The following is a 13,368-nucleotide window of genomic DNA, read 5'->3' as shown; positions in this document are numbered from 1 at the left end:
CCTTCAGCAGGGTAGCTGTAGACATAGTAGGGCCCCTGCCAAAACCCAGTCCCTCTGGCAAAAAGTACATTTTAACCGTAGTGGACTACGCCACCAGGTACCCCGAGGCTGTGGCCCTCACTAACATTCATGCTGAAACCGTAGCTGAAGCCTTGATGAAGGTGTTTTCCAGGGTAGGGTTTCCCCAAGAAATAATATCGGACCGGGGCACCCAATTCACTGCCGAGGTCACCCAACATATGTGGAAGGTATGTGGCATTAAGCCAATAGTCAATTCCGCCTACCATCCCCAGTCCAATGGACTATGTGAGAGGTTCAACGGGACGCTGAAGCAGATGCTTCGGACGTTCGGGGAGACCCACAAAGACTGGGAGAGGTTCCTGCCTCACCTACTCTTTGCGTATAGAGAGGTCCCCCAGGAGTCGACAGGATTCTCCCCGTTTGAACTACTGTTTGGAAGGAGGGTGCGGGGACCCTTGAACTTGATTAGGGAACACTGGGAGGGAGAGAGTACTACAGACGAAACCCCTATAGTATCATACGTACTGGAGTTCAGAGACCCTCTGGAGGCGCTAACTCAGGCTGTGCGCACCAACCTCCAGGCGGCTCAGCAACGCCAGCGGCGCTGGTACGATAAAGGAGCCAGAGACCGCAGCTTTCAGGTGGGACAGAAGGTTTTAATTTTAAAACCCGTCCGCACAGACAAGCTGCAGGCCATCTGGCAAGGCCCATACCAGGTAGTAGAGCAGCGATGCGACACTACCTATGTGATTGGCCCCTGCTCAGGGGTAGGGAAGAGACGCATGCTCCACGTGAACATGCTCAAACCCTACCATGAGAGGATAGAGGATGTGACGGCGATCTGTGCCTCCGCCTTAGAAGATCAGGAGAACCTGCCCCTACCTGACTTACTAGAACCGGAAGAGCCGATAGAGCCCTCCCGGGGAGTTCAGCTGGGGGAGCGGCTCAGCCCTCACGAGCGTGCCCAGGTACAAGCGCTGATTGTAGCTAAAGGGGCTACCTTCTCCAATTTACCTGGGTACACTCCGCTAGCCACCCACCGAGTCGAAACCCCGGGACAGCTACCTATGCGACAGGCTCCATATAGGGTTCCGGAATCAGTCCGGACCCATATGAAGGCGGAATTAGATGAAATGTTACAGCTAGGGGTTATCGAACCATCCGATAGCCCCTGGGCATCGCCGGTAGTCCTGGTACCTAAAAAGGACGGCACAACCCGGTTCTGCGTCGACTACCGGAGGCTAAACGACAAAACGGTGTCTGATGCCTACCCGATGCCTCGGATAGACGAGCTGCTAGATAAGATGGCACGGGGTCAGTATCTCACTACCATTGACTTGTGTAAGGGATACTGGCAAATTCCTCTAGCCGATGACGCCATCCCCAAGTCGGCGTTTGTCACTCCGTTTGGCCTGTAGCAATTCAAGGTCATGCCCTTCGGAATGAAAAACGCTCCGGCTACCTTTCAGCGGATGGTAGATCGGCTACTGGACGGCTTTCAGGAGTATGCCTGTGCCTACTTAGATGACATAGCCATATTTAGCCAGACCTGGGAAGACCACCTACGCCATATAGGGGCGATTTTAGACCGTATTGGGGAAGCCGGGTTAACTTTAAAGCCCAGCAAGTGCCACATAGGGATGGCCGAAGTGCAGTATCTGGGACACCGAGTAGGGTGTGGGCAGCAGAGACCCGAGCCAGCCAAGATTGAGGCCGTAGCCAAGTGGCCTACCCCAAGGACCAAAACTCAAGTGTTAGCGTTCCTAGGGACTGCCGGATATTATAGAAAATTTGTTCCCGACTACAGCGCCCTGGCCAAACCCCTGACGGACTTGACCAAAAAGAACCTTCCCCTACTGGTTGTCTGGGCCCCAGAGTGTGAGCGGGCATTCCAACAACTCAAGACGGCTCTGACTAATGCTCCTGTATTAACTGCTCCTGATCCAACTAAAAGATTTCTTGTCCACACAGACGCTTCAATGTTTGGATTGGGGGCAGTGCTGAGCCAAGTGGGAGCAGATGGCGGAGAGCATCCCGTAGCCTACTTAAGCCGAAAGTTGTTGCCCCGGGAAGTGAGCTACGCCGCCATTGAGAAAGAATGCCTGGCCGTGGTGTGGGCCCTTAAAAAGTTACAGCCGTATTTGTATGGACAACCTTTTTCCTTACTCACAGATCACAACCCGTTGGTGTGGCTGAACCGTGTGTCTGGGGACAATGCCAGGCTGCTGCGCTGGAGTTTGGCGCTGCAGCCCTTTGACTTCACTATCCATTACCGCCCAGGAAAACAAAACAGTAACGCCGACGGGTTATCCAGACAAACTGAACTCGAGAAGTGATCTGTGAGTACTCTCCCGGACATCCCCAAGCCGATCCGTTGGGATCAGACTGTGTATGCCGGCTTGGTTCTGGGGGAGCATTGTGGCAAACCTAGCCACTTCTGAACTATAGTTACTAAAGGTTGTCCGTAGGCTGAATGTGTACTGTATATCTTGAACTGTGTATGTAATGTATTATGGCCGTTCGCATGCTGGCCGCCGTACGCTACCAGCATGCAAACCTTTCGTTCGACGAAACATGGCTATCCGGGCCGTTCGCCAGACGAATACGGGCTCCCCAGGTAGACCACACACTCACAAGTCGTGTGGCACCAATTCACCGATTGCAACAATGTTGCAAACGGTAATTATAGGCTCTCCTAGGTGGCCGTCGTTTGGCTACCGACCATGCGGCGGTCGGCCATCTTGGATCCTTCGTCTCTGCAGCGGTGTTCGGTCGTTGAGAGCCTGGAACTGAAAACGGCTACTCAATGATCCGAACACCGCTGGACTTCCAGAGTGTTCGGGAGCTCCGCGTTCGTCACATTCTGTTCCCCATCGATGTTCGGTAGTTTCAAACCGAACTCGATGGTTAAATGTATTTGGTGCGGCGTTCGGTTAGTTTAGCTGGGATCGGAGCGGTATTCTCACTAAATGTGCCCGCCGACCCCAGCTATCTACCGAACGGTCATTCGTATAAAAGCGAGTAAAATTGTGTAAAATATGGATTTCTGTATAAATTGCCAGTTTTGCTGCACGAGGAGATAATCCACTTAATCGTCCATTTTAGTGGGAGTATCCCTCTCGTGCAGCAATGCCTGTTGGGATAATCATACTGCCTGATGGGAGAAATCCCCTGTAACATCTGTAAGGAAACCCCTTGCAAGGGGAACTGCATAAATATGGAAGTCTGTGAATAAAGCAAGTTAGTTGACTCCCAAACTGTGTTTCGTCCGGTTATTGGGAGGATTGGGAATATTGCCGTGCTTTCTATTCTGACTGTGGATTACCTAAGATACCAACGGAGATCGTGGACTATAATACTGCATTCCGTTACAGTTTCGTCAGCGGCTAGCGGCGAATGCGAGCATGCGGTGGGACCAAATGGACCTGCCGTTATGGATGCGCCTTATGATGGCCCAGAAGGCGGCGCCCTTTCCCGGGGCAGCCGGCGCGGCCACAGGGGCCGGGTCGGCTGGGCAAAAGAAGGGTTTCTGCTGGATGTACAACGAGGGACATTGCAAATCGGGTAATACTTGCAGGTTCCGGCACGAATGTTCCGGCTGCGGGGGGACTCACGGTGTCAACCGTTGTTTCAAAAAGGGCAAAACTGGTGGGGGAGGAGGGTCCGCGGGGGCGGCAGCTCCAGCAGCTTCAGCTGGGAGTGTCTCCGGTGAGAATAGACGTGATGTTGCCTTGGCTAAGGCGATACGTTAAGAGGGAGGATGCGATTTTCTTGTGGCGGGGTTTTCGGGAGGGGTTCTTTATTCCCTATGTTGTTAGGGGACCGGGTACGTTATGTGGGAATCTCAAGTCCGTTCGGGAGCACCCGGAGGTAGTGCGGGAAAAGCTAGGTAAGGAAGTGCAACTGGGGAGGATGGCGGGACCGTTCTTGGCGCCGCCATTGCCCGATTTGCGAATATCCCCGCTGGGCGTGGTCCCCAAGAAAGAAGTAGGCAAGTTCAGGTTGATTCATCATTTATCTTACCCGAAAGGGGCTTCGGTGAATGATGACATCGACACGGCCCTCAGCTCCGTCTCTTATACGTCATTTGACAAGGCAGTCGAGTTGGTCAGGAGGCTGGGGCGTGGGGCGCTGATGGCGAAGGTAGATGTGGAAGCAGCGTTTCGTCTGCTCCCGATACACCCGGACTGCCATCATTTGCTCGGATGCTGTTTCGAAGGGGAAATTTTTGTTGACCTGTGCCTACCAATGGGGTGTTCGATCTCGTGCGCCTATTTCGAGAAGTTTAGTACCTTCTTGGAGTGGGTTGTGCGGACGGAATCGGCAGGGGGCGCTGTGGTGCACTACCTTGACGATTTTCTCTGCGTGGGCCCGCGGGACTCGGACCGTTGTAAGCAGGTGTTGGACGTGTTTCAATGGGTGGCGTACAAATTCGGGGTTCCCCTGGCAGAGGACAAGACGGTTGGGCCCACGACGTGCCTTAGTTTTTTGGGTTTAGAAGTTGATTCCAAAAAATGGGAATGCCGGCTGCCGGGGGACAAATTATCACGGCTGCGGGAGTTGGTTGCCACGGTGGGGAGGGCCAAGAAGGTGACACTGCGGGGGCTCCAATCGCTGGTAGGGAGCCTTAATTTCGCGTGCCGGGTCATACCCATGGGGAGGGTTTTTTGTAGGCGCCTTGCGCAAGCAACTAGCAAAGTGCGGCTGCCGTCACATTACATCAGGGTTTCGGCGGATATGAAGGCGGACTTAATGGTGTGGGACCGGTTCTTACAGGATTTTAATGGGACGGGGATTTTTAGAGAACCGGCGGCGACAGGGGAGGTTGTGGGTCTGTATACCGACGCTTCTGGTAGCATTGGCTTTGGGGCTAACTTGGGGGGTCACTGGTGTGCCGAGCCATGGCCTGAGGCTTGGAAGCAGAGCACGCTGATTAAAAACCTAGCGTTTTTGGAGCTATTCCCGGTGGTGGTGGCGGTAAGTTTGTGGGGGCCGGTGTTAGCAAACAAGCAAATTGTATTTCACTCAGATAACATGGCGGTGGTACAGGCGGTCAATAGTTTGGCGTCATCCCCCCCTGTTTTATGTTTGCTGCGGCGTTTTGTCCTTCTCTGCATGTCTTTCAACTTGGTGTTTAGGGCTAGACACATCCCTGGTATGTTGAACGTGGTGGCTGATGCGCTTTCTCGTTTTCAGTGGGAACGTTTTCGGGAAGCGGCGCCGGACGCTATGGAACAGGGGCAGGCCTGCCCGGGCGAGATGTGGCAGCTCGGGACCGCATGCTTGGGGAGTGTATAAGGAATTCTCTGGCGCCGAGCACTTGGTCGGGTTACGTCAAGGTTTGGAAGGAATGGGAAGAGGCGGTACATCAGGTAGGGGGCGACAGTTCGCAGGGGCAGAGGGTGGACGTGCTGTTGTGGGTACTGTGTCGCTTGTTCGCTAAACAGGCGTCACCGGCCGTGATAGATAGGTGCATGTCTGCCCTGGCGTTTTTGTTCAAGTTCAACGGGTGGGAGGACATTACGAAGAATTTTGTAATTCGCCAGGCGTTGAAGGTTTTAAGAGGGGTACGAAGCTCGCGGACCCGAGGCGGCCAGTGTCGTTCTCGGTTTTGCTAAAACTGTTAGGGGTGTTGATAGAGCTGTGTAATTCCCCTTTCGAAGTAACGCTATTTTCTGGGGCGTTTGTCTGGGCGTTCTTTGGTGCTTTTCGCATTGGCGAGCTGGTGAGTGCCAACAGGTTAGGGAACGGCGGATTAATGTTGGAGGACGTGGTCATATGTAGTGACAGGGTGCAGATATGGCTGCGCCGGTCTAAAACGGACGTTTGCGGCAAAGGATGTGCGGTGGTGTTGTATGAGTTACCAGGGTCAGGGGCTTGCCCGGTGGCTTGCGGCGCGAGGTACAGTGAGGTTCGGCCAGAAGGGAAGGGTTGTTTCCTTTTGCACGCCGATGGCTCGGCGTTGTCACGTTTTCAGTTTCTGCGGGTCTTTCGGATGGGATTGCAGAAGCTGGGCCTGGAACCAAGCCAATTTGGGACGCACTCTTTTCGCATTGGGGCAGCGACGGAGGCTGCGCGTTTAGGTGAGGGGGACGAGAGGATCAAACGGATAGGGAGGTGGGAATCCATGCGATTCCGCTCGTACGTAGGGCAGGATAAGTTGGTGTAAATGACTTGGTCCAGGAATTTGGGAAGGGGACGTTGCCTTTTTTCTGCCACTAATTTTGTCTCTTTTCAGGTTTGGAAGTTTGGTTGCTGGGCCACTCGTATGTGTACTGGGCGGAGAAGAGAGCCGCAGTTCGCAGAAGCGGATCACAGCTGGGCTTTCCATTGGAACGAGTGACTCTATATTGGTTTGGTTTTAGGGGCGCTAGTTGGCAGAGTTTATGCAGTTTCTTGTTTCAAAAAGTGGTTGGTGGGTCGGTCCCGGATGTGGTGTTGGTTCACGGAGGAGGGAATGACTTAGGTGGGATTCCCCAAAGGGAGTTGGTGTGGAGGATGAAAAGGGATGTGGATCGGCTGAGGGAGCTGGTTCCTGGCGTGGTGGTGGTGTGGTCCGAGATGGTGCCGCGCTTTGCGTGGAGACACGCCAGGGACCCGGCTGCAATAGCTCGATCAAGGGGTTATGTTAATAAGATTATGGCAGTTTTTATTAGACGTTCTGGGGGCGTAGTGGTGCGTCACAGAGAGTTGGAGGGCATGTTACCTGGGTATTTTAGGAGGGACGGTGTACACCTGTCAGACGTGGGGAATGATTTGTTGAACCTAGGCTTTCACGATGGTATAGAACAGGCCCTGTTTAGGTGTGGTGGGGGTCGCACATGCGCTTAAGGAGGTCAAGCTATGTGCTGTGGCGGAACAGGGCGTAGTGAAAATTGGAATTTGGCGTGGAGTTTGAACTGGACAGGCCGAGGTGTAGGCCTGATGGAATTAAGGACTGGTTGGTTCTAGCTCTTCGGTGGCGACGAACCTGGGGGTGTAGGGGTGTCTGAGGTACCCCCCTACAGTTAACAGTATGATGTGGGGCCTCTTTGGTAGGCCGGGTTTCAAGTGAATTGTTATTTGGTTATTTATTGTTCAATTGGTAGGGTCATTGTCAGGGGTACTGTGTGGGGGTTATAGTAACTTTATGTATAGTTGGACAATGTTAATTATGTTAATTTATGATAATTTAAGTAATAATTTAATGAATAATTTAATTAATAAAAGCTGTGGACTTTGTACTCCAAAGAATTAACTGTGTCTGTGTCTTATTTGGTATAAAGTTATAATACATGACGATTAACGTCTGTGCAAAGGTTTATATAAGGTTTTAGCACATGCCGAATAACGTCTGTGCAAATGTCATGTCAAGTAACAAGGAATGGAGCAAGGAGAGAAGGCTCAGAGTGTAGGTCGCCAGAACAGGGTGCTACAGAATAACAGCACTGGGTCAGGCATGCTCTAGGGTTTTATAGGCAGGGTCTGCCTAAGGGCGCTTGCTTGACGCAGGAGCAAGGTGACCCTGGCAGAGCCTCCTAAGATCCAGGTAAGGGGCGCATCGGTTCCATTATGCCAGCTGAGCCTGCGCACCAACTGATGCAACTGTGGCGACTTCCTGATTGTACAAAGGCGCAACTTCTATGGGAATTTTGAGAATTGTGGAGATATGGTTTCTCTGAATCTTTTGAAAGGTAGATCTTTCCCCAGGTCCTATGTGAGATATGCTGATGATACATAACAGTTATTCATATTCATTGGTTTGTATAGAAGAAAAACTAGGATTTTGTACACTAACACTAACTGTATTTTGCCAGGAAAATAAATGCGATATAGAAATATCTCCAGATTTTAATTCTGAATTAAGTCTGCCTTGACAAAGACAAATCTAAAATTGACTGAATGCAGGGCCGACCTTAGGGGTGTGCGAGCTGTGCGGCCGCACAGTGCGCCATGTAGCAGGGGGCGCCGTGCGGCCGCACAGGGATTTTTTAAAAAAATTTTTATTTTTATTTTTTTTAAATTTGCAGCGGGGGCGGAGCTTACTGTGCGGTGGGGGCGGAGCTAAAAGCGCCGGAAAACTGCTACAGGGGAAGCAGGAAGGAGTCCCTGCTTCCCCACCAAACAGTCACCAGGAGCTGCACTGCCTCCACAATGAACTCCACAGGTAACTGTGTGATTGTCAGGTGAGTGTGACTCTCTGCCTGTGTGTATTATTGTCTGTGTGTGTGTGTATTACTGTCTGTGTCTGTGTGTGTGTATGACTCTCTGCCTGTGTGTATTACTGTCTGTGTGTATGACTGTCTGCCTCTGTGTGTCTGTGTGTATGACTGTCTGCCTCTGTGTGTCTGTGTGTATGACTGTCTGCCTGTGTGTGTGTATTACTGTCTGTGTGTGTGTGTGTGTGTATTACTGTCTGTGTGTATGACTGTCTGCCTCTGTGTGTCTGTGTGTATGACTGTCTGCCTGTGTGTGTGTATTACTGTCTGTGTGTGTGTGTATGACTATCTGCCTCTGTGTGTCTGTGTGTATGACTGTCTGCCTCTGTGTGTCTGTGTGTATGACTGTCTGCCTCTGTGTGTATGACTGTCTGCCTGTGTGTGTGTATTACTGTCTGTGTGTGTGTGTATGACTGTCTGCCTCTGTGTGTCTGTGTGTATGACTGTCTGCCTCTGTGTGTCTGTGTGTATGACTGTCTGCCTGTGTGTGTGTATTACTGTCTGTGTGTGTGTGTGTATTACTGTCTGTGTGTATGACTGTCTGCCTCTGTGTGTCTGTGTGTATGACTGTCTGCCTGTGTGTATGTATTACTGTCTGTGTGTGTGTGTGTATGACTGTCTGCCTCTGTGTGTCTGTGTGTATGACTGTCTGCCTGTGTGTGTGTATTACTGTCTGTGTGTGTGTGTGTGTGTGTGTATTACTGTCTGTGTGTATGACTGTCTGCCTGTGTGTGTGTATTACTGTCTGTGTGTGTGTATGACTGTCTGCCTCTGTGTGTCTGTGTGTATGACTGTCTGCCTGTGTGTATTACTGCCTCTGTGTGTCTGCGTGTATGACTGTCTGCCTCTGTGTGTGTATTACTGCCTCTGTGTGTGTGTGTGTATGTATGACTGTCTGCCTCTGTGTGTGTCTGTGTGTATGACTGTGTGTGTCTGTGTGTATTACTGTCTGCCTCTGTGTGTATTACTGTCTGTGTCTGTGTGTATGACTGACTGTCTGCCTGTGTGTGTCTGTGTGTGTGTGTATATGACTGTCTGCCACTGTGTGTATTACTGTCTGCCTCTGTGTGTGTGTCTGTGTGTATGACTGTCTGCCTCTGTGTGTATGACTATCTGCATGTGTGTGTCTGTGTGTGTGTGTATGACTGTCTGCCACTGTGTGTCTGTGTGTATTACTGTCTGCCTCTGTGTGTGTGTCTGTGTGTATTACTGTCTGCCTCTGTGTGTGTGATTGTGTGTATGACTGCTTCTGTGTGTATGACTGCTTCTGTGTGTATGGCTGTCTGCCTCTGTGTGTATGGCTGTCTGCCTCTGTGTGTCTGTGTGTATTACTGTCTGTGTCTGTGTGTATGACTGACTGTCTGCCTGTGTGTGTCTGTGTGTGTTTGTGAGACTGTCTGCCTTTGTGTGTCTGTGTGTGTGTGGATGTCTTCCTGTGTGTGTGTGTATGGCCGTCTGACTCTGTGTGTGTGTGTGTGTGTCACATACAACCAATACACGCATATCACACACTGTTAATACACCCATTACAAATATCACACATTGCATACATATCACACACAGTCATCACACCTACTATCACATACACAGACAACACAAACATTAGAGCATACATGGATGACGGGGGGGGGGGGGAGGGGGGGCGCTGTGAAGATTTTTCGCACAGGGCGTCTAAATGCCTAAGGCCGGCCCTGACTGAATGTAAATAATATTTGATGGGAAAATTAAAGCATTTTACCTGTTGCTCACTGCAATACATTTTTTTTTAAGAATTGACAGTTTTATTGTCTTCTAATGTTTTGATTACACAGCAAGAAAGTTATAGGTGGAAGTGATTGGAAACCCCTTTCACCTGAAGTCAGTGAGTAGTTGACACAGATACGTGTTTAACAATGTATTGACTATCCAATGTTTTGATTTTATAGATCTTATCGCCCCCTAGTGTTTCAATTGCAGCAGAGAAGATATATTTGTCAAGGGAGCTGCTGTTTCATAATCCTGAGTGCATAATTTTACCGTACACATATTAACTTTAATATGAGCATTTGTATCAGTTTATTTTACCGTAGCTGGTATCCTTTTTAGTCTCTCTCATTCTCATTTTATTCAGGCCCCTGCTACTTCTTTAATAGCCAGTAGTTGCCATTGCATAAAGTAATATTTGACCCATGAATTTTTGAACCTCCAACATCTGGTGACCCATTCTTAAAAATAAAAATACATTTTATTTAAGCTTTACAGAACTGTCACTTTTCTAGCATAACCCAATAGCTAGTAACTAAAAGTTAACAATAGGGTATTCTACAAAATATTTTAAAATTCTCTATAGTTTATTTGTATTTGTTTACAAACTTTGTCAAAATATGCAAATTGGATACCTCAAATCTGTAGCACCTTGGTGAATAACGAAATGTAGTTTTCGCCCCTGTCTGAGGTACCATTTCTGCTCTTTTGTATGTCTTTATTTTTAATCGTACACACATACGCTTGTGTTATGTCTGAATGTATATTTCAATATGCTGCGCAGGTAACAGCTTTGATCCCCTGCCTGCTTGTTACATTATGTACTTGTACCTTGCTTAAATCACAAATAAAAAGAGAATTGGAAAAAAAATATGCAAATTGGTTACCTCTCCCAGTGTGGTATGCATAGCACGTGCATGGGTATGGTACTGCTAGAGAAAATTACTGCTGTGCATGAGTGAATACAGCATTTCTCAATTGATGCTCAAATTCCCAAGTACAAAAAAATAAGTTTACTGAAGTTAAAAAGCAAGGACCTGTCACTTTTCTCTAAAAAAAAAAATGTATTTGTTATTCAGTCCAATCAACATTTTAGGGCAAAGCGGACATAAAGTATGTATGGTTCATATGGTTTTGTTTCTCTTTATCATCTCTATGATGAATAATATATCAATTGACAGGGGGTGAATTTTAGTGTATATACAAGTTACACAGATCTCTCATTGCCAAAATATAACTTTAGAAACAAATACTACCTATTTAACCTGTAACATGTACCCAATACATCTAAAATTAACAGAATATGTATTTATTTTCATAACACAAATGAATGGTGCTTATTTTATTGACCTCTTAAGGATAAATGGTTGATGCTGTCAGGTTCCAGAATACTTGTATGTATATAATACAAAAGAACAATCACTTTTTGCCCTTAAAACAAAAAGCTGAATATACAACACTTATCTTAGTAGACAGAGGTGACAGCTTCCTCCAGGGATATCCCAGCAATAATCCCTCGAATATAGAATAGATATATGCAAAATGAGGATACAGCTGTAGAGCTACAAAGAATAAAATAAAACAATAGTGCAACACTGTGTGATAAAATATGAGTGCGCTAAGTAGAATAGAACTCACAAGTTTGATGAATGGTTTGCGCCCAAGGGTGCCTCCCCTGATATCATTGGGGGGCGTGAACACTGCTCCTGCTCCAAGGAAGGTGAAGTACGACTCAGGAAGTGGAGTAAAAAAGTATTTCTTCTTTATTTAAAAAGATTAAAAGTATAAGTATACAAAATAAGCTGTTATAGTACCAGGTCCTACGCGTTTCGTCCAAATGGACTTCCTCAGGGACCTCCTGGTATATAGATAGGTAACAGCAATAAAACAGATACAAGTGAACAATAGTTCAATTGTTCACTTGTATCTGTTTTATTGCTGTTACCTATCTGTATACCAGGAGGTCCCTGAGGAAGTCCATTTGGACGAAACGCGTAGGACCTGGTACTATAACAGCTTATTTTGTATACTTATACTTTTAATCTTTTTAAATAAAGAAGAAATACTTTTTTACTCCACTTCCTGAGTCGTACTTCACCTTCCTTGGAGCAGGAGCAGTGTTCACGCCCCCCCAATGATATCAGGGGAGGCACCCTTGGGCGCAAACCATTCATCAATCTTGTGAGTTCTATTCTACTTAGCGCACTCATATTTTATCATACAGTGTTAAACTATTGTTTTAATTTATTCTTTGTAGATCTACAGCTGTATCCTCATTTTGCATATATCTATTCCAGAATACTTGTGCCAGCTTAGCATACCCTGCTTATTTAGAGTTGGGAGCTCTTTTCAGCCCCACTGTTGTTAATTATTAATAATAGTATTTATAGGAGTTAAATTAAACAAAACTAGTAGGCAAGTAATTTGACAACCCCTATAGCATCAACAAACCAAAAATAGAGAAGACATGTTACACTTTTATGATACACCAGAGTGTTAATATGTTAGCTGCTTACCTCTAGGATAATTAGTCCTGTGGCTAAGCCACCAAGAAATAGAAGGTTCACCCGACCCCAACTGACAATCTTATCCAAACAGCCATCTACAAAGATACGATCCTCTGCATCCCACCGTTTAAGTCTTTGGGTCTCATACCCACACATTGTATTAATGACATTCTGCGGGAACAAGTCAATTCGGGATTGAGTTATACTAGTATATGCAATTTCATAAATCAGGAAATAGATTGAAATATATGGTGTAACAGAAGGAGCTTTAAGTAACTTATTTTGTTTAAATCAGAATAAAATTGCATAGAAATTACTCTATCAGTATTTTGTTTTCTTTGGGTTCTCAGTGGCTTAAAAAAAGCATAAACTACTCTGAAAAAGACATTGGCTTCTGTTTATTGACTTAAAGAAAGAGATCAGGATCTTCGTCATTGAAAATATGTGGCAGGGCATACTAGAACACTTTTTTGACCTGTAAAAACAGGTGAGCTCAGTTAAAGCGGGGGAGTTGGTAGATAGGGTAAATCAGTAGAGGAATTAATACAAATTGTAGAGAGGGAAATGGCGCGATGCTGGAAAATCAAGAGTCAATTGAAAAGGAGAGGAAGAGGGAATGAAACAGGGAGAAGTGAACAGTTCACAACTTGTATTGTTTGTGCGATTTAAACATATCATTATAGTTAAAGGAACATTATAGTGTTAGGAATACAAATGTGTATTCCTAACGCTATAGTGCCCCGTGAGCCATTTAGGTACCTGGCCCCCACCTGCAGGGAGAAAAAAACAGTAATTTAAATACCTTTTCTCCCTTGCAGTACCAGTCTCTTCAGAGATGCTCTACTTCCTTGGCTGAGATCATTGAGGTCGATGATATCGGCCAATCCTATGCTTTCACA

The 13,368-nt window shown here is 47.3% G+C and overlaps 1 protein-coding gene across 2 annotated transcripts in view; it reads right to left on the bottom strand.

Moving 5' to 3' along the window:
* Positions 1 to 13,368, bottom strand: part of LOC134611501 (tetraspanin-33-like) — a 51,985-nt gene that overhangs the window by 12,815 nt on the left and 25,802 nt on the right. Inside the window, exon 7 of one of the 2 annotated variants that reach the window (XM_063455426.1) lies at positions 12,479 to 12,640. The exons of the other annotated variant lie outside the window; for it this stretch is intronic. Within the exon in view, the coding sequence (XP_063311496.1) occupies positions 12,479 to 12,640 (162 nt within the window). The remainder of the gene's footprint in view (positions 1 to 12,478; positions 12,641 to 13,368) is intronic. 2 annotated transcript variants of the gene reach the window in all.

The sequence above is a fragment of the Pelobates fuscus genome, chromosome 5 (genome assembly GCF_036172605.1).
Source record: "Pelobates fuscus isolate aPelFus1 chromosome 5, aPelFus1.pri, whole genome shotgun sequence".
In the NCBI taxonomy this organism is placed as follows: domain Eukaryota; kingdom Metazoa; phylum Chordata; class Amphibia; order Anura; family Pelobatidae; genus Pelobates; species Pelobates fuscus.
This window is presented reverse-complemented; position numbering and strand designations above follow the sequence as displayed.